Below are 24,265 nucleotides of genomic sequence, written 5' to 3'. Positions count from 1 at the left end.
ACGTTGCTGAGAATGGTAAGTTTCACCTCCCTCCCTGAAATAAATACTGGTAAAGAAATCCCCGAAGGGCCGAGCATTTGGCCTAGTGGTAGAGTGCTTGCCTAGCATGTGCAAAGACCCGGATTCGATTCATCAGTACCACATACAGAGAAAAAGCCAGAAGTGGTGCTGTGGCTCAAGTGGTAGAGCTCTAGCCTTGAGAAAGCCTAAGGACAGTGCTCAGGCCCTGAGTTCAAGCCCCAGGACTGGCAAAAAAAGGCATGGTCTTGCCATATTCCAGTGGCTCACGCCTATAATCCTAGCTACTCAGGATGCTGAGATCTGAGGATTGCAGTTCAAAGCCAGCCCAGGCAGGAAAGTCCTTGAGATACTTCACCAATCAACCACCAGAAAACCAGAAGTGGTGCTGTGACTTAAGTGGTAGAGCACTAACCTTGAGCTGAATCGCGCAGGGACAACATCCAAGCCCAGAGTTCAAGCCCCAGGGCACCTGTGCTTAGAGCAGACACAAAAGCATCAGAAGTCTCACCCTCCCACTTTGCCCCAGTATTCCAGGATAGAATAGGTTTGACTAGGCAGGAACTTTACTGCTCTGGTTTCCAGGATCAGGGGATACAATCACAAAGGCACTCCACACTGCTCTACTACCAGTTGGCAAATCAAATCAAAGATCCATTCCCCCTAGAGGGAAGGGACTAGAGACCAAATATCTAGCAGCCGCTTGAACATCCCGCCCCCTTACCCCCCACTCACTGTTCTGGTGGTGCTAGGAAATCTCCTCCTCCTATTTTCAGAGTTTGCTAAATATTTTTTCTATTTTCTTTTATGGTTTGTCTTTCACTTTCAAATACATTTACTGTTTAAACACTTTCCTGCCTTTTAATTCTTTAACTGGCAAGGGGAGCAAGGCATAGCTCAGCTCTTTACCTGCACCATTTTGGCATTTAAGAAAAAGTTCTGGGAACTATTTTTTTTTCTATGTATGTGGTACCGAGGAATCAAACCCGGGTCTTCGTGCATGCTAGGCAAGCACTCTACCACTAGGCCAAACTCCCAGCCCCGGAACTATTTTTTTTTGTCATCCAACAACTGTTTTCACACTTTTCAATTGGCAGTTGGTTACATGAATATCATATTTGGGGCTGTGTGAAATAGGTGGCTTTAGGAAATGGACACATTGTTTTTGGTGGGGCAAAGACTCATGGGAATGGATGGAGGGTGAGTTAATGTACACTACAATAAATAGGGGCACAGGAGGGAAGGCATGAAGGAGAACGAAGGAAGGGGTGACATTATCCAAGAAGCTGATTTATGGAATTGTAGCCCCTTTGTACCACTACATAATAACAATTTTAAAAAAGTCTACATTAGCACTACATCTCAGTGGTCCATTGTCTTTCTTAACCCAGTGTGGCTGTGTGGAGAATAAATCCAAGCGTCTGAGCTTTGGGTCTGGTCTGAGCAACCAGTTGTGAATTGCAAGCAATGTTTACCTTCTCCAAGTAATAATCGTCTTGGACTCAAACAGTATCTCTGTAGGGTATTTAGAGATAGAGAGAGGTACTTGTGGGTACGGGTGGCTCATGCCTGTAATTCTAACTACTCACAAGGCATTGATCTGAGGATCAAGTTTAGAAAGCCAGACTAGGGCTGGAAGTGTGGCCTTAGCAGTAGAGTGCTTGTTTAGCATGCATAAAGCCCTGGGTTCGATTCCTCGGTATGACATGCAGAAAAGACCGAAAGTGGTGCAGTGGCTCAAGTGGAGCACTTGCCTGGAGAAACCTCAAGGACAGTGCCCAAGCCCTGAGTTTAAGCCCCAAGACTGGCAAAAAAAAGCCAGACCAGACAGAAAAGTCTATGAACTCTGTGAGACTCTCATCTCCAATGAATAGGAATGGAGCTGTGGCTCAAGTAGTAGAATGGTATTTTTGAGCAAAAAAGCTCAGGGACAGTGCCCCAGCCCTGAATTCAAGTCCTAGGACCATGCATGTGCGTACACACACAAACACACAGATGTTGTATGCCAATTAAAGTTGGTGAGTGGAGAGAATGATATAATGAATACTGAGGACTTTTGCTTTTTTTTTTTTAACAGACCTAAGTAAAAAGTGATCAGTCAAGAACTAGTTTTGCCTTTGTTGCCCTTTGGTTAATCTCATATTGTTACTGTATCTGATTTTGTTACCTGGCATATTGTATATATGTTTATTTGATATAGGAAAGGTAAGGGGGGAAAACGAGATGATTGGGAGGGGGTGGGGGAGACGATGAGTATCCATTAAATGGGGACAAAAGCATAAGAAGGGGGTATCAATGTCTAAGAAGTAATGCACCTACTACCTGGAGAATGTAACTGTAACCCCTTTATACTTTACCTTGATAATAAATAAAATGAAAAAAAAAAGAACTAGTTTTGCAATCTTCAATGAGTAGCTGAACATCGTAGATACTGTTTTCTTCACCTGAACATCGAGGTAATACTAGCTGAGCATCCCTGATCTGAAACTCTAAAATTCTCCAACACTCAAAACATTTTGAGGACCCCTGGAAACCCACGAGTACAAAAGTCCACAGCTGATATCCTCCAACAGCTTGTTGTTAGAATGCAGGTGTGATTTGGGGTACAGCATTGTTGAAGATGGGCATGACATACTTGTGACATTGGGTCCACTTTTTTGCCAGTCGAGGGACTTGAACTCAGGGCCTGAACACTGTCCTTGGACTTTTCTCAAGGCTAGAGCTCTACCGCTGAGCCACAGCACCACTTCCAGCTTTTTTTTTAATGTATGTGGTACCGAGGAATTGACCCTGGGCCTTCATGCATGCTAGGCAAGCACTTTACCACTAGGCCAAACTCCTGGCCCCTGGGTCCACTTTTTAAAAATTAATTTATTGCTATTATAGAGGTGATGTACAGAGAGTTTACAATTACATGGAGTCGGGTTATGAGTACATTTCTTTTTGTGTTTTCTTTTCCTTCATTCTGTCCCAGTGCCTCCTGACTCCACCTAGATTTTATTTTGTTTGATTTGGTTGTGCCAGTCCTGGGGCTTGAACTCAGGCCCTGGGCACTGCCCTTGAGCTTCTTTTGCTCAAGGCTAGCAATCTACCACTTGAGCCGCAGTGCCACTTTTGGCTCTTTCTGTTTATGTGGTGCTAAGTAATGGAACCCAGGGTTTCATGCACACTAGGCAAGAACTCTACCACTAAGCCATAATCCCAGCCCTCCACCCATGAGTTGTATAATTCACTTTCATTGATGTCTAGTGAGCTCTACTACTGTACTTTTTCCACCCTGTTTCCCTCAAGTTCTGTGTCCTCGCCCCCTCTTCCAAAGATATCCACAGTAATACACCATACATAAGCTATACATACCATATTGTAAAGAAGACTCATCAAAAACTAAAAATTAAAAGATAAAAAGCCTTTTGCTCCTTTCAGTGTGTATATTATTTTATAAAAAATATGAAGAGGCACTTAGGCACTGCATCTTTGTGTTTCTCTCCTAATCCTCTTTGGTACTCCATTCTTGAGTGTGCATATACGCATCACACAAATCACTTTTAGGATGTGTGTATAATGTGTGTGTAAAACTTAAATGAATTTTGTGTTTATACTTGGGTCCCACATCCACAACATTTTCATGACATACATATATAAATATTAGTGTATAAGTGTATATTTGCATATAAATACATGTGTGTTTAAAAATGTTTCCAACATCTGAAAATCACCTGAAATCTAGACTACTTCTAATCTTAAATATGTCAGGTAAGCCTATAAAATATGTCACACCTTGTCTAGAGAGATTTCTGACCACCTACTAGCAGGGTCTTCTGTGTTCGAGTCTTCCCATAAATCCTGTCATCATTCATTCATGTTGTCCTTTTCAGTTTGGCTCCTTCCCCCACAGACTCTGACTCTAAACTCAAGACTATGTTTCACTGGTGTTGCATGTTGGCAGGAGGTTAGGGAGAAAAAGCACTGCGTGTGAGGGGGTGTTCAGAGCTTCTGCTAAACTAGTAAGGAGCAGCAAGATTGTCGGACAGTAGGGAATTCTGGAAGACGCAGCCAGGGTAGTGGAGGCCTCCAGGATGCTGAAGGCTGTGGCTGTGGAGCTGGAAGGAATTGAGGTGTGGAGGTGGGGCTCCTGGTGATGAGAGAGTGGGGGTGGAATATTGTGGGTGGGTTTGTTCTTTCCTAATGTCCAGAGCATGACCCTGGAAGGGAAGAATTAGAGAAATGAAGGCGAATATCCTTGGGGAAGAGAGGCTCGAATGGCTACTGCTCAGCTTCCTGTGTGTGTATATGACTATCAGCCCCATCTTGCAGTTTGAGTCATTTAATTTTCCCCTCAGGAACAGAGGCTTCTTTGAGGTCATTTATGGATATTTCATCTGACTGTTTTGGTGGCTCAGAATCTAATGAGAGAGTGAGTACCAATCACTCACAGGATGGAAGAGAGCCATCCACCCTGCTCCTCAATCTTGGGAGTCCATCTTTCTTCACATCTGAATGAGGCCCATAATTATCCAGGATCATTTATTTGAAGCCCAGTAGACATATTTGCATGCCCCCAGACATTCTTTGTGTTCGTATGACTATTCATATCATAAATGAAATTACTCCTAACCCTTCCTTGGAGGGAGTATGCAGGTTTTAATGAAGTATTTAAATCATTCGGCTTAAAAAGGAAATTAGAGCAGATCTAAGGAAGTGAAAAAAAAACCTGTGCTCTTGGGATTACATCACGAACATGGCAATGTTGCCAAAAGCTATCTACAAATTCAATTCAATACCCATCAACATTCTAACAACATTCTTCAATGAAACAGAAACAATCTAAAAATTCATACAAAAGAATACAAGTCTTAGAATAGCAAAAAATAATCCTTAGCAGGAAGAACAATGCTGGAGGAATATCAATACCAAACCTCAAAACTGTGGTAATAAAAAACAAAACAAAACAGGACAGGCCTGAGGACCAATGGAACAGAACTGAAGACCCAGAAATAAACCCACAGACCTTCGGCCACATAATCTAACCATAGAGCTCCCTTATGACCCAGCAATCCCACTCCTGGGCACTTACCCACATGATCACACGCAAGGTCACACTAAAATTGCCAGCACAACATGTTCATTGCAGCAATATTTACCATAGCTAAGATATAGAATCAACCCAAATGCCCCTCAGTAAGTGAATGGGTCAAGAAAATGTGATACTTATACACAATGGAGTTCTGGTCCTTCATCAGAAAACTGACATTGCACCATTCATAAGGAAATGAAAAGAACTGGAAAAAAGTTGTATTAAGGGAAGCAAGCCAGGCCCAAAGACATGTAGGTTGTATGGTTTCCCTCATTTGAAATAACTAAATTGTCTATGACATTCTTTTTTTTTTTTGCTTTTCCAACTTTATTTAGAAAAACAAATCCAGGTTCCAGTGGCCCCCAAACCCTCCCCCCAGCCAAGCCATAATTCAAGTAACTTAGAGACCGAGTGGGAGAAAAAGAACAGGTGGGGAAGAGTTGGGTCAGAGGTGGGAAGAAGAGCCCACTACAGCCTTCTTAGTGCCCATTTTTTGTCTATCTTTTTCTTGGCGGCCAGCTTCTTATCTCTGTCGCCTGCATGCTTCTTAGTTATGGGACCCTCTGCTCCTCCAAGGACCCCGGGGACCATGATTTCAGTGGAGGAGGTTGCAGTGCCATTGGCCAGTGTCTGATTGGCATCAGGCTTTCCACTGCTGAGCCCACCTCTCCCTCCGTGGATTTCTGTGAACAAACGGGCCCGGGAAGCATACTCCTCATAGTTTTCTAGGAGTAGGCGGCCGGCCTCATCATTGAGTGCAGACTCAGGATTAGGGTGGATCAGCAGGCACTTGATGGTCAGCAGTACGTGTCGGATGCCCAGCTCAGCAGTCCAGTCCTTCTTGAGCACATTGACACAGATTTCACCATTGGCACCCACATTTGGATGGAAGATCTTAGTGAGGAAATAACCCTTGGGTGGAATGGCAGGAAAGTCCTTCCCCAGTAGGAGTTTTAAGCGGAATACACCTCCAGCATACGGGGTACCCTCAGGGCCCTCGATAGTGACCTGCAGATTCGTGAGATCTTCCTCGTTGGGAAAGACCTGAATGCCATCAGGTGGGTCTGCGATCAGCGTGGCCACCTCCTTGTACACCAGGCGGATGATGTGGGGAGGCAGGTTCTCTACGTTAGTGCTCATGGCTATGGCCGGCCAGGGGCGGGTCCTCCCGGCCCTCTTCCGGAGCTCTCCAGGCTAGGGCGGTGAGGGGGAGGGAAGGAAGCCAAACAAGGGCTGCTGCTGTGGCCCACACAGACCAGGCTTGAGTTCCTGCTGTCTCCTTTGCTCACAGCACACTGAGCTCCCGGCTTCGCCTACTCTACATCAGGCCCGAGGCTCCTCCAATGCCGTGCCCGCCCCTTCTCAGCCCTCTGACATTCCTAACCAGAGGATCACAATAGCCCAATGGTTAGGTGCCTATGACAACATAGAATGAACCCAATCAAAATGAACTCCGATAATGAGAAACAAAAAGTGTCTATAAGGTATTGTTTGCAGTTGTTTTTTTCCTCCCCCCCCCTTTTTTTTGTTTTGTTTTGTTTTGGTTGCGATACCCTTTGTCTTGTATATAAGTTTATCTCATCCATGACAGGAAAAGGGAATCAAAGAAACAGCAGGACAAAGGATGAATTAAAGCTACAACCACACTCACTAGACAGTTGGAAATGAGCTTTACAACTTGGGAGGAAGGGGAGTAGGGAGGGGAAAGCAGGACAAAAAATGAGGAAGGGTGTAACAATGTCCAAAAAGAAATAGCTCATCACCTTGCCTATGTACCTATAACCCCTGTTCATTTACAATAAATAAGAAAAATAAATCAGTAAATTATTTGGCTCCCAGCTCCCCTACTACAAGGACTTTCTGAATAGTGTACTAGAGATTTATTACAGAAAAAAAAACAAAAGCCTCTTGAACCCATAGAACATTATCAGAGAAATATATCATATCAGAAAGTGGAAAAGGCCCACATAGAAAGTCCATGAGACTTTTAAATCCAATAAACTACTCAGAAAGCCAGAAGCGGCACTGGGGCTCAACTAGTATAGTGCTAGCCTTGAACAAAAGAAGCTCAGCGTTCAAGCCCAAGGATAGGGGAAAAAGTATTGTTAAATATTTCTACAATCTCTGGCAAAAATGGCATCACAATTCAAACAAAATGTGAGTAGTAAGAGTAAGGTGACTCTCTAGGACTCAATCATAGTGCTCGCAGTGGCTCAGCACACCAGTCCTCTCTGTAAACTATGGGTGACATTTTCTTCCCATCCACCTCTGAGAGCCTGAAGGTTTTGGCTTCTATCCTAGAGGCTACAAACACTCCCTAATTCCTGTTTGGGGGAGGTGATGTCATAAGGAATGGATTATTCTATCTCCTGACAGCAGCTGTGGGAAGAAGCACCCTACTGTGTGGCATGGGCAAGACTTGATATCGTGATATAGGTTGGATAGCCTCATTAAAAAACATGGCCACAGGGCCAGGTGTGTGGCCTAGTGGTAGAGTGCTTGCCTAGCATGCACAAAGCCCTGAGTTTGCTTCCTTGGTTTCACATACAGAGAAAAAATCAGAAGAGCTACTGTGGCTCAAGTGGTAAAGCACTAGCCTTGAGAAAGCTCAAGGACAGTGCCCAGGGCCTGAGTTCAAGCCCCAGGACTGGCCAAAAAATAGTTTGGTACCCCATATCCTGGTTGTATAATGGTGAACCAGTCTTTGGTCCTCTCTAAGCCAAAGTTCCTCTCTCATACAAGGACGCTGATGTCCACAGCTTAATACTTTGGAGAAAATACACCTAATATCTCTCACCCAGGCTTCATCTACTTTTTGAAATAATAACACAGCTAGAAAACCAAGAGTAGGAGCTGGAGCCACATAGTTCAGATGTGACTCGAGGATGCTTTACTTAACAAGAAATTGACTTCAGGCCTGTGTGCCTCCTGTTCCTCATTGGTCATCTGGACACTAACCTTCCATCCTAACATGGTTCCTGGTGAGATAATGAGCTCATACTTCTGTAATTAAGAGCAACATTTGGTCAGAAGCAAGATGGACAGATGGACTGCCTGCCTGCTATTGTCACCCCTTAAGGTCTGAGGTTTGGGTTGTTGACTTATTTGGGGACCATTTTTTCTTCCTGTGGTACATGCCTGCCCTCAGCCCACAAAACTAATGACAGCCCGATGCCATTTCCATGCCTCTCACCTCACATTTTGACACTGGTTGGGAGGTTCACAGGGACAGCACAGAGTCCAGGACAGAACTGCCACCGTGTCCCCTGCTGGGCAAGCTGCTGTAACTCTTTTGGCCACCTCATGCTGAACATTTTTCAGGGTCCCTGCTCAAACACTTTGGACTTATACGATGGTTTTGAGGACTTTGAGCTGAGATTAAATTCTAACACTGACTTTATTGATTCTCCAGTTTTCATAATGCAAATAATAGGACCTGTCAGCCTTCATAATAATATGAGCCACAGTCCCATACTATATCTCCATCTTCTCTCTCTCCATTCTTTCCTCCCTCCATGTGTACACACACACACACACACACACACACACACACACACACACACACACAATTGCCTCTTGAGAACCCTGAATAATGCAAGTATCAATAACCCACTGCAAGCATTCACCTCATTCTGATTTGTACTAGGGTCTGGCTAACCATTTGACATGAATCATTCTTTCTCACACCAACCAACTCTACTAATGGAAATTGTACTTCTTTTTATATTTTGCCACTTCTGGGGCTTGAACTCAGGGCCTGAGCACTGTCCTTTGGTTTTCTCAAGGCTAGTGCTATACCACTTGAGCCACAGCATCTCTTCCGGCTTTTTCTATGTATGCAGTACTGAGGAATGAAACCTGGATCTTCGTGCATGCTAGGCAAGCACTCTACCACTAGACCAAACACCCGGCCCTGGAAATTATACTTCTATCACTATCTATCAAATGAAAAACTGAGCTTCTTTTGTTCTCATCAACCCAGGGCAGTCTTTTCCTGCTTTTGAAAAGTTTTTATTTACATATACAGTAAGAAGACTGTCATTTAAAGAACTAAATGCACAATTATTTTTCTTTCCCTTGGTGGCAATTTTCACTTAATTATACATCAGATATGACAGTGGGAGAGAGCCTGGGTCTTGTCTAAATACCCTAGAGCATTGTCACCTCATGTCATTCCTAGGGCAGTCTTTTGTAAGGGTTTTCTTGACCATACTTTCCTCATTCTCACCTAAAACTGCATCATTTTTTTTCCTTTTGTGTTGGTCCTCAGGCTTGAACTCAGGGCCTGGGGAACTGTCCCTGAGCTATATTTAATCAAGACTGGTGCTCTGCCACTCACTTTCTTGCCCTGGCTGGCTTCAAACCTTGACTCTCATATCTCAGCCTCTTGAATAGCTCTGATTACAGGCAGAAGCCACCAGTGCCTGGCGGGAACTGTATCTTAATCCCACAAAAGCTCCTTCATAAAATTTTTTAAAGAGCTGGGTACAGTAGCTCCTTTAATCCTACTGACTTAGGAGGCTGAGATCTGAGGGTTTTGATTCAAAGACAGCCTGGGCAAGAAAGTCCATGAGACTGTTATCTCCAATTAACCACCAGAAAGGCATCTGGAAGAAAAGCACTGGAAGCAATGCTGTGGCTCAAAGTGGTAGACTACTAGCCTTGAACACAAAGAGGCTCAAGGATAGCGCCCAGGCTCTGAGTTCAAGCCCCATGACAGATAAAAATTAAATTAAATTAATAATGGCACCATCCTGTATGATTTAAGGATCTTTGCTTCTAGTAGAAGCCTCCTTTTCTAGCTAAAGCCAACAAATGCCTAAGCATAGGAAGGTAGATTGTCTTTTCCTTTTTTTTCCTAAATTACACAAAAAATGTTTAAGTAATTCAGCCCTATGATTTGAAGGAGTGGACGAAATTTTAAGTACTTAGAGTATTCAGAAGATGCAATGCCACTATTATGTATAATGATCAGTAGGTTGATCTTTCATAGTAATTGATGTAAGGGTTTTATTTTTTTTAAATAGCTGAAAGCGTCAATGCTCAATGATGTTGGGGGGGGGGAGAAATGCCCATTGTGCAGAGGGTTTTAGAACAATAATGAAATTCTACCTACAAATCAGAACTTGTGACTGTGGGTGGTACTGAGAGATTGAGGCTAGAAGGGCTTGGGTCCTCCAGGAAGCCAGAAACTAAAATTGCATCCTATCAACCCAGTGTTGCTCTGGTCCTGCTTTCTGTGCCCACATGGAGGCCTGCGGGTCTCCTCCCCGCTCCCTCCCTCCCAATAACAGCCTGCAGGGAGGCTTCTTTGTGAGTCTTGGTTCCTGACATAAAAGTGGTTAGCACCTCTTGCTTGTATTGGTAGCATGAGGATAAGATTTTAACTGATTATTCTTGAATTTCTTATACAATAAACCAATTTTATAATCTTTACCTTTATCAGCTTTTTACATTTGTGTTCTTTTAAAGTCATGGCTTCTTGGCTTGTTTATGAGTGAAGGAGCACACTGATTTGGAAATTTCACATTGTCCAGAGCACTATTTTTGTAGTAACCATTTTTCTAAGTAACATGCATTAAAAGATAATGAAATAATAAAAGCAAGGCAGTGACTTTGAAACACGTGGTGCTGGTGTTTTAAATCCTCAAATAGGTGCATTGTGCATGGTGGCAGCAGACGGGGAGGTGAGATTGTCCGTCTGAGTTCATGCCAGTCAGAACTGAGTCAAGCAATATGGAAGTAGGCGGGGTCTGCTGGTGAACTGTCCCACAGCCCTTCAGCATCAGCCCAGAAGAGCTCGGATGAAATCTCTTGTCTTTGCAGGCATGGTTTTATAAAAACTGTGGGTATGTCTATCTTAATTATTTTCTGTATCTTGAAAAAATTATTGTCCACATTTTAAATGTTTTATATTAGAGATTCTTTAATACAAACTTGTCAAATATATTATATATATTAGTTCCAATTTTTTATATATTAGTACCTTTTTTGTTTTAGATGTTAAGCGCATGCTCATACTAGGCACTTAACATGAATTTGTTACATTATTTTTTTCCATATGCACTACCTTTTTGGTTTGTTTTTTTGTGATTCAAATATAGTCTTACACTCTTAAAAATTAAATTAAAATTAAAAAAAGAGAGCAGCATATTTCCAAGATATAATTGTGTGATAGAAACAGGGCATCCACACCTTCTATCTGGCGAATATAATATAACCCTTCTATTAATTACCATAAAAATATATATATATAAAGAAACAGGGCATCCATTACCAACCCAGAAATATAGAATTGGCCTGAAACAAGATTGAAGCCCAGTATGGAAAATATTAAATCCTACCTCATCTCAGGTATAACTGTAGAAGAATCTGGATTCCCAAAGAATTAGGTTGCTCTGCCTCTATGGCTTGCTGGTCCACATGACCACTGTCTTTCTTGGGCTGGCTCTGGGTGTTCTCTGCAGCTTTCCCTTATGAGCACTGCGTGTTGCTGGCATCATTGTCTTCCTTTGAACTCCACTGCATCCTCATTCAGATTGTTTCACTACACATTTGTTCACTGCAGAATCCTTATCAGGGGCTGTGATCTGGACGCACACTGCCTAGACTCCCTGCCTTTGCATTAACATCTTGAGAAAATAGCCATGACTCCATAATTTCTGTAGATGCCTGCAAAACCAGGATCAAATAGGTAGCAGTAACATCTGCTAACACAGATCAGCTGGCTTGAATCACAGCTGTATCAGCTTTTTAGTGCCTTGTCAGCTGGACAGAGGGAAATGAATCCTGAGTTGTCCTGAATGAGCAAGAAAACTTTGTCCTATCTTTTTTTTTTGCCAATCTTGGGGCTTGAAATCAGGGCATGGGCACTGTCCCTGTGCTTTTTCTCTTAAGGCCAACACTACTACTTGAGCAACAACACCACTTCTAGCTTTTTCTGTTTATGTGGTACTGAGGAATCAAACCTAGGGCTTCGTGCATGCTAGGCAAGCACTCTACTACTGAGCCACATCCCCAGGCCCAACTGAGTCCTGTTTCTAAAACAAATTAGCCCTGAAACCTCATTGAAATAAATGGTTTTTTTTTGTATTTGTGTGTGTGTGTGTGTGTGTGTGTGTGTGTGTGTGTGTGTGTGTGTGTGTGTCGTGGACTTGAACACTGGACCTGGGTGCTGTTCCTGAGCTCTTCAGTTCAAGGTTACTGCCTTACCCTCAGTGTTCTGGTGGTTAATTGGAGATAAGAAACTCATGGACTTTTTAGTGCCTGGGCTGCTTTGAACCAGAAGGCTCAGATCTCAGCCTCCTGAGTAGCTAGGATAGAGGCGTGAGCTACCAGGCCCAGCTATTTTTCTGCACTTTTGTTTTGTTTGTTTTGGGTTTTTTTTTTTTGCCAGTTCTGGGGCTTGAACTCTGGGCCTGGGTATTACCTCTGAGCTATTCTGCTCAAGGCTACCGTCCTACCCCGTGAGCCACAGCTCCACTTCTGGTTTTCTAGTGATTAATTGGAGATAAGTGTTTCACGGATTTTAGTGCCAAGGCTGGCTCTGAACCTCGATCCTCAGATTTCTCTCCTGAGTAGCTAGGATTACAGGCGTGAACCACCATGCCTAGCTATTTTTCTGTGCTTCTGATGGATGGGGTGACTCTCTGTTTTCTGAGATGCCCTCATAGCCTGTTTCCTATTGTTTTCATTCAAAGGACAGGCTTTTTTTTCTTTTATAAGCGAAGCTAATCTTGACAACTGCTTCTTTTTTTTTTCAGTCTACTGCCTTTCTTTATTGTGTGTCCTTAATATTTCTTTTGTTAATCAGCAACACGAACACTACCAGGTTCTTAATTATAATAACATTTCTTCTTTACATAATAATCATCTTATTTTCATGTAGTGGTGATACACAAAATAATGCCCCCCTCAATTATAAAGATATTTATGTCCTGATTACTGTGAACATGTTTATTTAGGTGGAAAAGGTAATCTTGTATTAAGAGCTTTAGCTTGAAACCATTATCCTGAATTATTTGTATGGGCCTAACAGAATCATAGGAGTCCTGTGAAAAAGAAACTACACCATGTAGACCAGAGGCACTTTGACATTGAATCTACCAGCCCATGCTGGCATGATCTGGAAGATGAAAGAAAAAGAATTCAGGCTCTACAACCTGGGGGAATACAAGAACAACAATAATAGGAAAATGGATTCTTCCCTGAGTTTTCAGAAGGCATACAAGCCTATTTATATCTTTAATTTATCTCAGTATCCACTTTCAAACTTTTCAGTATCCTTTTCATAACTGTGCCTAGATCTATCTCATTATTAGCTGTCTTACTACTCATAGTTCTATAAGAAAAACTTTCACACTGTTAGGAAGTGGTCACTTTTTACAGCATCCAGAGGAAACAGATAGATTAGAACATAGTCATTTTCCATTGAATGCAATGATGACTGTCAATATTTCACAAGACAAGTAAGCTACTCAGGACTTGTTAGTTGGGGCTAATCTGTGCTATGAAATCCAGTCTGATACATTCAGGACTATTGTTTCCAAATAGCTGCAATTTGTTTATGGATACATCAAATCACATGAGACCTTTTTATGCTGGGACTTGCAACAGAGGAAACAATTACCAGTACATTGATGGGATTCCTGAGTCTATTTATTTCCTCCTCAACAGTCAACAAGCAATACTGATTATCAGTGAGGACTCAGTTCCTTCTCTTCACTGGTTGCTCTGCTAGCCCTGGTATTTCTGAAAAGATCCTGCAACCAGATTAGGTAGTTGCCTTACTGGACACAGTTTGCTGGGTAGGACATTCAAATTAAATGCCTTTGTCAGCACAATCTTAGCATCAAAGCTTATGAAATATTTAATTTTAAATACATACACAAAAGATTACCAGGTATGTGATTTCCTATAATCTGCACATTACCTTAATGAAGGAGGCATGATTGCCTTCATTTTATAATTGAGAAACCTAAAATTTGAGGAGAGTTTCCAGTAAGTTAAGTGACAGAAAGTAGATATGAACTAAAAAAAATCTCTTAATTCCTTATTTCCACCATGAAACTAATGAAATTTTACTGATAGTAGCTGTTTTTGCCATGTGATCTCAGCCATGAATCCAGATTCTTATTTTGAAAGCATGTTAAAAAAACATACATGTACATTATAAAGTCAGAAATACAGAAAGCGTGAATAGTTTAAATTCCCATAATATTACTGCTGTAAGTTTTTTTTTACACCAAGAAGAATAATTACTGTGACTTTCTGATGTATTTTCTTTCAAACATTTTTTCTGTATGTTTTTGACATTGTATTTTTAAAGATGCATACTTTATTCCTTTTCATTATTTGGAAGAAGTGAAGTGACATTCAGACATTCTAACCATATTGTAACCCCATTCTCTCCCTATTTAAATTTTTGTCAACTGCTTCTTCATTGACATTCTCCTTCATTGTACCCCCATGTTCAAGACATGTATCAATGTATGTGAATTAATGCACCTTCTATCTGGCAAATATCATGTAACCCTTTTACTAATTACAATAAAAAATGCAAAAAAATAAAAATAAAAATAAAAAAGGAAAAAAATAAACAAAAAAAGAAGAAAAAAAATTTTGCCAGTCCTGGGACTTGAACTCAGGGCGTGGACACTGTCCTTGGGCTTTCTCAAGGTTAGTGCTCTACCACTTGAGCCACAGCACCACTTCCGCCTTTTTCTGTATATGTGGTACCAAGGAATCACACCTGGAGCATTGTGCATACTAGGCAAGCACTCTACCACTAGGCCACATTCCACCTCCCCCCTTTTGCTTTTTCTTTCCTTTTAAAAATTGTAATTAATAGAAGGATTACAGTTATATTCTCCAGATAGAAGGTGCCTTACTTCACATACATTGATACCCCTTCTCATGTTTTTGTCCCCATTTCCAAACCCCACCCCCTAATCTCATCTTGTTTTCCCCCCTTCCTTTTCCTATTTCAAATAAACACATAAACATATATACAATATCCCAGATAACAAGGTAACATAGTGTAACAATATGAGAATAACCAAGGGACAACAAAAGAGATGAGAAATAACATAGTACACTAAGAACAACAATCACACAAGATAAAGCTCTTGTTTCCATATTCTGGAGATCCTTTCATTTAGCCTCATCCTATATTACCTTATATATCTTGGTTTTGAGCTATTGTAATCCTCTGCTAGGAGAGTCCTAGGTTTGTACTACTACAAATGAGTGAAACTGTTGAGCCTATGTTCCTTTGAGTCTGGCTTACTTCACTTAATATGATTTTTTCCAAGTCTTTCAATTTCCTTACAAATGGGGCAATGTCATTCTGATGGCAGCATAGAATTCCATTGTGTATAAATACCACATCTTGTTGATCCAATCATCTACTGAGGGGCATCTGAGTTGGTTCCATACCTTTGCTATGGTAAATATTGCTGCAATGAACATCATTGTGCTAGTGGATTTAGTTTGTCTTTGTTTCTGGACAAGTGGGTAAATGCAAAGGAATGGTATTGCTGGGTCATAGGGGATATCTATGTTTAGAACCTTCATACTGCTTTCCATAGCGGTTGAACGAGTTTGCACTCCCACCAACAGTGTAGTAGTGATCCCTCCTGGCCACATCCCCACTGGCATCTGTTGTTATTACATTTCTTGATCCTGGCCATTCTAACTGGAGTGAGGTGGAATCTCAGAGTTGTTTTGATTTGCATTTCTTTTATGGCCAGAGAGGTCGAGCATTTCTCCTCACTGACTGAGATCTCTGTGGTTCTAAAGCCTACTTAGAATCGATCTTTAGGTATAAACTTTCCCCTACAGAGCTCAGAAAGACTCACCCTGAATCTTCCACCGATCTACCCCTTTTTCTTAATGGTCTCAGCTTAGTCAATTGATTTGGTGAGGGGAGGACAATGAAAAAATTAATGAGTTGCTCTTCTGATTATACTGATTTTGTTGTTGGTGGTGGTTGTGGGACTTGAACTCGGCCTGGGCGCTGTCCCCAAGCTCTTCAGCTCAAGGCTACCACCCTACCCCTTGAGCAACAGTGTTACTTCGGGTTTTCTGGTGGTTAATTGGAGATAAGAGTCTCATGGACTTAAGTGTCCAGGCTGGCTTTGAAGCATGATCCTCAGATCTGTGCCTCCTGAGTAGCTAGGATTACAAGTATGAGCCCCCATACCTGGCTTTATAATTTTAAAATATATTTTTATTGTTATTGTAGAGGTGATGTACAGAGGGGTTACAATACCATAAGTCAAGTAAAGAGTACAGTTCTTTTTGGAAAATGTCACCTCTTTCCCGGCTCTCTCCCAGTTTTTCCCTCCTGTCTCCAGTCACAAGTTGTATCGTTCATTTTCAACATAGTATCTAGTAAGTATTCCTGCTGTATTTGTTTGTCCTTTGTCCCACCTTTAATGTGCCCCCCTTACCCTCCTAAAGACAAATAAACTAACAAACAAGACAAACGAAAAACAAAACCAACACCCATGTACACTTTTGCTGACTAAAATGCAAATTTTTAGGGTCCTTCCACTGTGCTCCTCCTGATTCTCACTGTAAACTTGATGAAAAGCTGATATACATGCTGCATCCTGAATGGTTTATTTCCTTGAAATCTGTGTTACCACATAATCCAGTCTATCACTTTTTTTCTGGTCAGTCATGGGGCTTGATTCTGGGCCTGGGCACTGTCCCTGAGCTTCTTTTGCTCAACCACTTCCGGTTTTCTGGATGTTAATTGGGGATAAGAGTTAAATGGTCTTTTGTGCCCAGGCTGGCTTTGAACCACAACCCTCAGATCTTGGCCTTCTGAGTAGCTAGGATTACTGGTTCCCATCTGAGTCTATCACTTTTAAACCCAGATTCCAAAAAAAAAAAAAATCAGGGCCTGGGTTTTATGTAGTCAATTTTTTTAATCCCATGTAAAAAATGATTATCTCTGGTGACATTGCTAAATGGAGTCAGCCTTTAAAGTTGAAACCTCATCAGCCTGACCTTTTGTACCCACATTTTTCTCAACTTCCATGTCTGCTGAGCCCATCCTCCCCCTCCCCATCACCCGCTAAGCTCACCTAAGCATTTTTGGCTTTCTCTAGGCTGCCGGTCCAAATTCCTTTAACCTGTTTCACTGGCTAACCTCAAGGGTTCCTCCACATCTTCACATAGATAGTGACATTAGTGCCTGTCCCACTTCCGGGCGCCAGTTTTCCGAGTTAGTCAGCTACATGATAGTATAATAAAGTATCAGAAGCAAGTGTGGAGAATTGGGTCACTGGGCATCCTCATCCTCAAGATTTCAATCTTTAATTAGAGATCCCCATGGTTGGACATCTGATAAGAGCAGCCCAGCATGTTAAGAGTGGCAAAGTAGGGGCCGGGAGCGCAGCCTAGTGGTAGAGTGCTCACCTAGCATGCACGAAGCCCTGCGTTTGATTCCTCGGTACCACATACACAGAAAAAGCCAGAAGTGAGGCTGTGGCCTAAGTGGCAGAGCATTAGCCTTGAGCAAAATGTGTCCAAGGACAGTGCCCAGGCTCTGAGTTCAAGCCCCAGGACTGGCATAAAAGAAAAAAAAAAAAGTAAAAAAAAAAAAAAAAAAGCCCATGAAGAGCAAGGAATGTCAGTCACACGGTGCAATACTGCCATCTAATGGGCAGAAAAACAGTGACCCGTGCAGGGTTAGAAATGGCATTTTGGTGCTCACTTCAGCAGCACATATACTAATATTGGAAAGATACAGAGAAAATTAGAATGGCCCTTGTGCAAGGATGACACACAAATTCGTGAAGCATTCCATATTAAAAAAAAAGAGGCCGGGAGTTTGGCCTGGTGATGGAGTGCTTGCCTACCATGCATGAAAACCCTGGATCCATTTCTTGGTACCACATACACAGAAAAAGTCAAAAGTGGTGCTGTGGCTCCAATAGTACTGCTCTAGTCTTGAGAAAGCACAAGGACAGTGACCAGGCCCTAAGTTCAAGTTGTAGGACTGGCAAAAAGAAAACGGAAAAGAAATGTCATTTTGTGAGGGGCTGAATAGGAAAGGTATCAAAGCCAGTGGAGGTAAAACTAGTAACCCATTTTTTTTTTAATGGGATAGTTGTTTCTTTGAATATTTGTTTTGAAGAGATAAAATTTTTTTAGCTGTTGATATATTTTAGATATGAGGCCTTTGTCTGTTGTATGGTTAGTGAAGATCTTCTCCCTCTCTGGGGGCTTTCTATTTAACTTGCTACCTATGACCTTTGCCCTACAGAATCTCTGCAGATTAATACAGTCCCATGTGTCCAAATTTTATTTAATTTGTTGTATTTCCGGCTCTTTATTAAGAAAGTTTCCACCTGTGCCAAGGAGGCCTAGTGTATCTCCTACTCCTTCTTGTAAAGTTTTCAGTGTATCTGCTTTTACCTCGAGGTCTTTGATCCTTTTGGAGTTAATCCTGGTGCAGGGTGACATAGAAGGATCCACCTTTAGTTTTCTGCAGGTGCTTAACCAGTTCTGCCAGCACCACTTGTTGAAGAGGCTGTCTTTTTTCCATTGTATTGTTTTGGCTGCCTTATCAAAGATTAAGAGATCATAGGTCTGTGGGTTGATTTCTGGGCCTTCAGTTATATTCCATTGGTCCTCAAGCCTGCTCTTCTGCCAGTACCAAGCTGTTTTAGTTACTATATCTCTGCAATAGAGTCTAAAGTTTGGTATTGACATTAGTCCCATGCTGTTCTTTCTGCTAAGGATTGTTTTTGCCAAAGACTTAAGAGAGTCTTCTCTGAAGAAGAAATAAGAATGGCCTATAGACACATGAAGAAATGCTTCACATCTCTGGCCATAAAAGAAATGTAAATAATAAAAAAACGTTTGAGATTCCACCTCACTCCAGTTAGAATGGCCAGGATCAAGAAATGTAATAACAACAGATGCTGGCGGGGATGTGGCCAGGAGGGATCACTACTACACTGTTGGTGGGAGTGTAAAGTGGTGCTATGGTTCACATGGTAGAGTGCCGGCCTTGAGCTGAAGAGTTCAGGGACAGAACCCAGGCCCAGAGTTCAAGCCCCATGATCGACTAAAGCATTGCACTTCTATAATTAAGATAAAAAATACTCCAAATCAAGCTCAGCACAGGTAGCTGACGCCATACCCCTACCTTTCCATGAGGCTGAGATCTGAGGATCTAGGTTCAAAGCCAGCCTGGGCAGGAAAGTCTGTGAAAATGTTATTATTAATTAAAAACCAAAAGCCAAGAGTGAAGCTATGGCTCAAGTGGTAGAATTCTAGCTTTGAGCCTAAAAGAAGAAAAGAAAAAAAAGTCCTCACAGACAGCACCCAAGCCTAGAGTTTCAACCCCAGGACCAACACACACACACACACACACACACACAGGCTTTCCAAATCCCAAAAATTTGTTAGCACCAGTATAAAACCACTGGTGAAAAAGTCCAAAGCTAATCTTGTACAGCTTGTTGTTTGAATTCAAGTGGAATTGGGAGCTTATGGTGATGTAACATGCTTTTGACTCTGGGCTCATTCCTAAATGTGCACCTGCTCAAGCACATGTGTGTACACACCCATACAAACACATACACTGAGGTATATTAAAAGAGTATAAAATTGGCTGGATACCTGTGGCTCATGGCTATAATCTTAGCTACTCAGAAGCCTGAGATCTGTGTATCACAGTTCAAAACCAGCCTGGGCAGGAAAGTCCACAAGACCAGAGTCTCATATTAGCTGTGGACAAAAAAAAAGTGGGAAGTAGGGGTGTACTCAAGTGGTAGAGGGCAAAACACTCAGAGATAGCATGCTGACTCTGAGTTCAAGCCCCAGGAAGGAAGGAAGGAAGGAAGGAAGGAAGGAAGGAAGGAAGGAAGGAAGGAGAGGCGCGGCTCACGCCTGTATCCTACTCAGGAGGCTGATATCTGAGGATTGAGGTTCAAAGCCAGCCCTGGCACTAAAGAACTGGAGACTCTTATCTCCAATTAATCACTAGGAAATCGGAAGTGGGGCTGTGGCTCAGGGGTAGAGTGTTAGCCTTGAGTTGAAGAGCTCAGGAACAACGCCCAGGCCCAGAGTTCAAGCCCCAAGACCCACAAAAAATAAGAAAGACAGACAAGTGAATTTAGTGTTTACATTTTGGTCCTACTCCCAACATATCTCACGGTGTACATATACATATATATATACATGTATATATACACATATATATGTGTACATTGGATATATATGTGTATTAAATATATGTACTTAGGTGTATGTGTTTAGAAAAATCATATTGTGAGCAAACAATTCCAAAATCTGGAAATCATCATAAATCCAGAGAATTTCTCTCCGTAACTCTGTCAGGTTAGGGTTAATCAACCTATATAATATGTTCCACCATGAGCACAGAGAACCCCTCCCTGACCACGTGGATTGCAGGTCCCCTGAGTCCAGTACTCTCCTGACTTTTCCGTCACTGTGTCATGTCGTCATGTTCAGCCAGCCCTTCCCTCACAGACCGGGAGTCCTGTACTGACCATTGATTGCCCTTCTGGACTTAATGTGTATTAGTGGATATAGAAAGTATTTCAACAAGGGGCCAGGAGCATGGCCTACCTGTAGACTGCTTCCCTAGCATGCACAAAGCCCTGAGTTTGATTCCTCCATACCACATACATAGAAAAAAAAAAGCCAGAAGTGGTGCTGTGGCTCAAAGGAGTAGAGCTCTAGCCTTGAGAAAGCTCAAGGACAGTGCCCAAGCCCCGAGTTCAAGACCTAGGACTGGAGAGAGAGAGAGAGAGAGAGAGAGAGAGAGAGAGAGAGAGAGAGAGAGAGAGAGAGAGAGAGAGAGAGAGAGAGAGAGAGAGAGAGAGAGAGAGAGAGAGAGAGAGAGAGAGAGAGAGAGAGAGAGAGGAGAAAGAGGGGGGGAGGGGATCTCAGTGAAACTTTCTGTCCATCCAGAGAGCACCTGTGACTTTTATTCCAGTACTGCGTGGTATCCATGCAGTAGCCACACGTCCCCCTTCATGGTGTGTGGATGTGGGGGTTGTCAGCTGGAATAGTCCACGGTGAAGGAACTGGCATCGCAGCTACTCTGGTGGGATTCCTGCTGCTCATTTAGTAGAGTGTGGATTGTGTCCTCTATCTCCATTCCGTTCTCTGATGTCTGGTGTCCAAGTGGACTCTTTATTGTATGTAGATTATATATGGTTCTTTTTTTTGCAGTCCTAAGGCTTGAACTCAGGGGCTGGGAACCATTCTTGAGCTTTCTCAGGGCTAGCACTCTACCACAGCACCACTTTCAGCTTTTTCTGTGTATGTGGTACCCAGGAATCAAACATAGGACTTCATGCATGCTATGCAAGCACTCTACCACTAGGCCATGCTCCTAGCTCTATTGTGTATATTGAATAGTCTTGCTTCCTCAGCCTGAGCAATGTCCTCAGAATGGGGTTACATGGGATAGCTCAGTGACAGGACTTCTAAACAAGTATGCCCAAAGGCATACAGGCAGTCAGGTTATGTTGTTTTATGTTTTGTCTTTTGTTTTTCCCGGACCTGGGTGCTGTCCCTGAACTCTTTTTCGCAACACTAGTGCTCAACCACTTTGGACTACAGCTCCACTTCTGGCTTTTAAGTAGGTTATTGGTAATAAGGACCCCATGGGGACATTTCTGCCCGTGTCATGTGATTCTCAGTTCTCAGCCTCCTGAGTAGTTAAGATTACAGGCTTGTGCCACTGGCACCCAGCTGTTTTGTAGTTCTTTAGTTTGTAGTTTTGTGATAGAAAGGTTCTCATGTCACTAAGGCCACCCTCACACTGCAGAATCCACAATGTGAACCCACAGCACAGCGACCTTGATGACCAGATGAGCTATTCATGGTAAGAATAGAATATCTCTTTGTCTTCCTACTGCTGCTCTGGTTTTCTTCTCCTCTTCTCCCTACCACACTGTCTTTTTTTCTGGCCAAGCTCTGTTCAATCTTCTTGGCCCAGCTGCAATTTTTCAAAATCTTTTTTTTTCTTTTGGTCAGGGCCTGAGCACTGTCCTTGTGCTTTCCTCAAGGCTAATGCTCTACCACTTGAGTCACAGCACCACTTCCAGATTTTCTATATATGTGGTACCAAGGAATTGAACCCAGGTCTTCCTGCATGTTAGGGAAGCACTCTATCACTAGGCCAAACTCCCATCCCCATTAAAATCTTTTCATTTTCCTTCTCCCCCACCTTTTTTTTCTTTTATTTGGACTAGTCTTGGGGCTTGAACTTAGGGCCTGGGCTTTGTCTCCGAGATTCTCTGTACCTAAAGCTAGCCCACTACCACTTGAGCCACAGCACCACTTCTAGCTTTCTCTGAGTAATGTATTGGAGATAAAGGTCTCCCGGACTTTACTGTCTGGGCTTGGCTTTGAACCTCAATCCTCAGATTTCAGCCTCCTGAGTAGCTAGGATTATAAACGTGAGCCACCAGTGCTTGAACACTCTCCTCCTTTTTCCTCCTAATACTCATTGAAAACGTCATGAAAAGCTGTCAACAATACCTATCCTGAATGCTTGGCTTCCTTGGAATCTGGTTCACCAAGTAATCTAGTCCATCACTTTTTTTTTTGCCAGTCCTGGGGCTTGAACTCAGGGCCTGAACCCTGGCCTTCCTATAAGGCTAGAGTTCTACCACTTGAGCCACAGTACCATTTCTGGCTTTTTCTATGTATGTGATACTGAGGAATCGAACCCAGGTCTTCATGCATGCTAGCAAGCACTCTACCACTAGGCTAAACACCCGGCCCCATCATGTTATTTTTGTTTGTTTGTTTGCCAGTCCTGGGGCTTGAACTCAGGGCCTGGGCACTGTCCTAGACATTTTTTGCTCAAGGCTAGTAAACTTTCACTTGAGGCACAGCACCATTTCCAGCTTTTTCTGTGAATGTGGTACCGAGGAATCAAACCCAGGGCTTTCTGCGTGCTAGGGAAGCACTCTATCACTAGACCTCGTCCCTAGTCCATCACTTTCAAACTCAGCCTCCCAGAAAAATCTCAAGGTGTGGCCACTACATAGCTAAAGGCTTTGATACCATGTACAAATGGTTATCTATAGTCTCTTTTTCAAATGAAGTCTGCATTGGAACTTCCTTGGTACCAAATACATAGAAAAAGCCAGAAGTGGTGCTGTGACTCAAGAGCTAGAGCTCTAGCCTTGAGAAAGCCCAAGGACAGTGCTCAGGCCCTGAGTTCAAGCCCCAGGATTGACAAAAAAAGAACTGTATTTAGGGTGGATTTGAAAGGGTAAGTGAGACATTCCTTGTGGCAAATTTTGGGCAGCATTCCCACAGCATATGGTCCTCCTGACACCAGAAGCCTGTGTGGTAGGGAGACATATACAGGTATCTAGCTGTAGCACTAGAAAACTAGTGCAGAGGGGCAAAGTCAGGCATGACAGGGCTTGTTAGAAGATTAAAGTCATCTGGAATAGAGATTTGGGAGTAGTGATTGTTGTCCTGATGGAAGCATACTTATACTTCTTTCTAAAACAAGCAAATGATTCTTGGCTATTTTTAAGCTGAGACATAAAATAAATGTCTAAATTGAAAATTTTCATTTCAACAAAGGAAAATAATTACCTCACCCTGTATATCCCAGAGGTAAAACGTCTGGGTCTTCTCTGTGTGATGAATGTTCAAAGAGTTCTTCACTGGCTTTATACTTCTAGTTTAAAAAAAAATCTCAGTTCAATGTTAAAGCAATGTTAAGAACTTAGAGCCAAATGGTCTCAATACTTCCTTCGTTTTTGTTGGTTTCAATCTCAAATATTTATTCAAAAAGTAATATGGTTCTGTTACTAAGTCAAACTTACAAAGAGAAGCTTAGAATAAAGGTTCAAACTGTAGAGCAAAAGATATCATAAACAAAAGAGAAAGTGCACATGAAGGATTACTATATAGAATATGCAATTATCAATATGAAATCAATAAGAATAGTCCAAAGGAGAAATTCATGGAAACAAGTATTGAATTGCTAAGCTTCACTAACTAACAAGCAGGAAAATGAAAAGTAAAGTCACAGTGACCTTCCATTCCCTGTCCATCTGTTTGATAAAAATTTTAAAAGGCTAATATTAAGTTCTGCATCTCATTCTGAAAGTGGCAATCTCTAGGGGGAACACCACTTTAGAGAAC

At 42.2% G+C, this 24,265-nt stretch overlaps 1 protein-coding gene and 1 non-coding gene across 2 annotated transcripts; one reads left to right on the top strand and one right to left on the bottom strand.

Moving 5' to 3' along the window:
• Nucleotides 1–5,560: 5,560 nt before the first annotated feature.
• Nucleotides 5,561–6,438, bottom strand: Ube2s (ubiquitin conjugating enzyme E2 S). Its single transcript, XM_090326257.1, has one exon. The coding sequence runs from the start codon at nt 6,230–6,232 to the stop codon at nt 5,561–5,563; it is 672 nt and encodes a 223-aa protein (XP_090182383.1). The 5' UTR covers nt 6,233–6,438.
• Nucleotides 6,439–17,811: 11,373 nt separating this feature from the next.
• On the top strand, nt 17,812–17,918 carry LOC150040872 (U6 spliceosomal RNA). The gene has a single exon (XR_016533983.1). It is a non-coding gene; the product is annotated as a U6 spliceosomal RNA (small nuclear RNA).
• The last annotated feature ends 6,347 nt before the right edge of the window (nt 17,919–24,265 follow it).

Source organism: Megascapheus bottae, chromosome X (genome assembly GCF_031878675.1).
Source record: "Megascapheus bottae isolate mThoBot1 chromosome X, mThoBot2.hap1, whole genome shotgun sequence".
Taxonomy (NCBI): Eukaryota; Metazoa; Chordata; class Mammalia; order Rodentia; family Geomyidae; genus Megascapheus; species Megascapheus bottae.
Note: the sequence above shows the minus strand (reverse complement) of the source record. Positions and strands in the feature narration are given on the sequence as shown.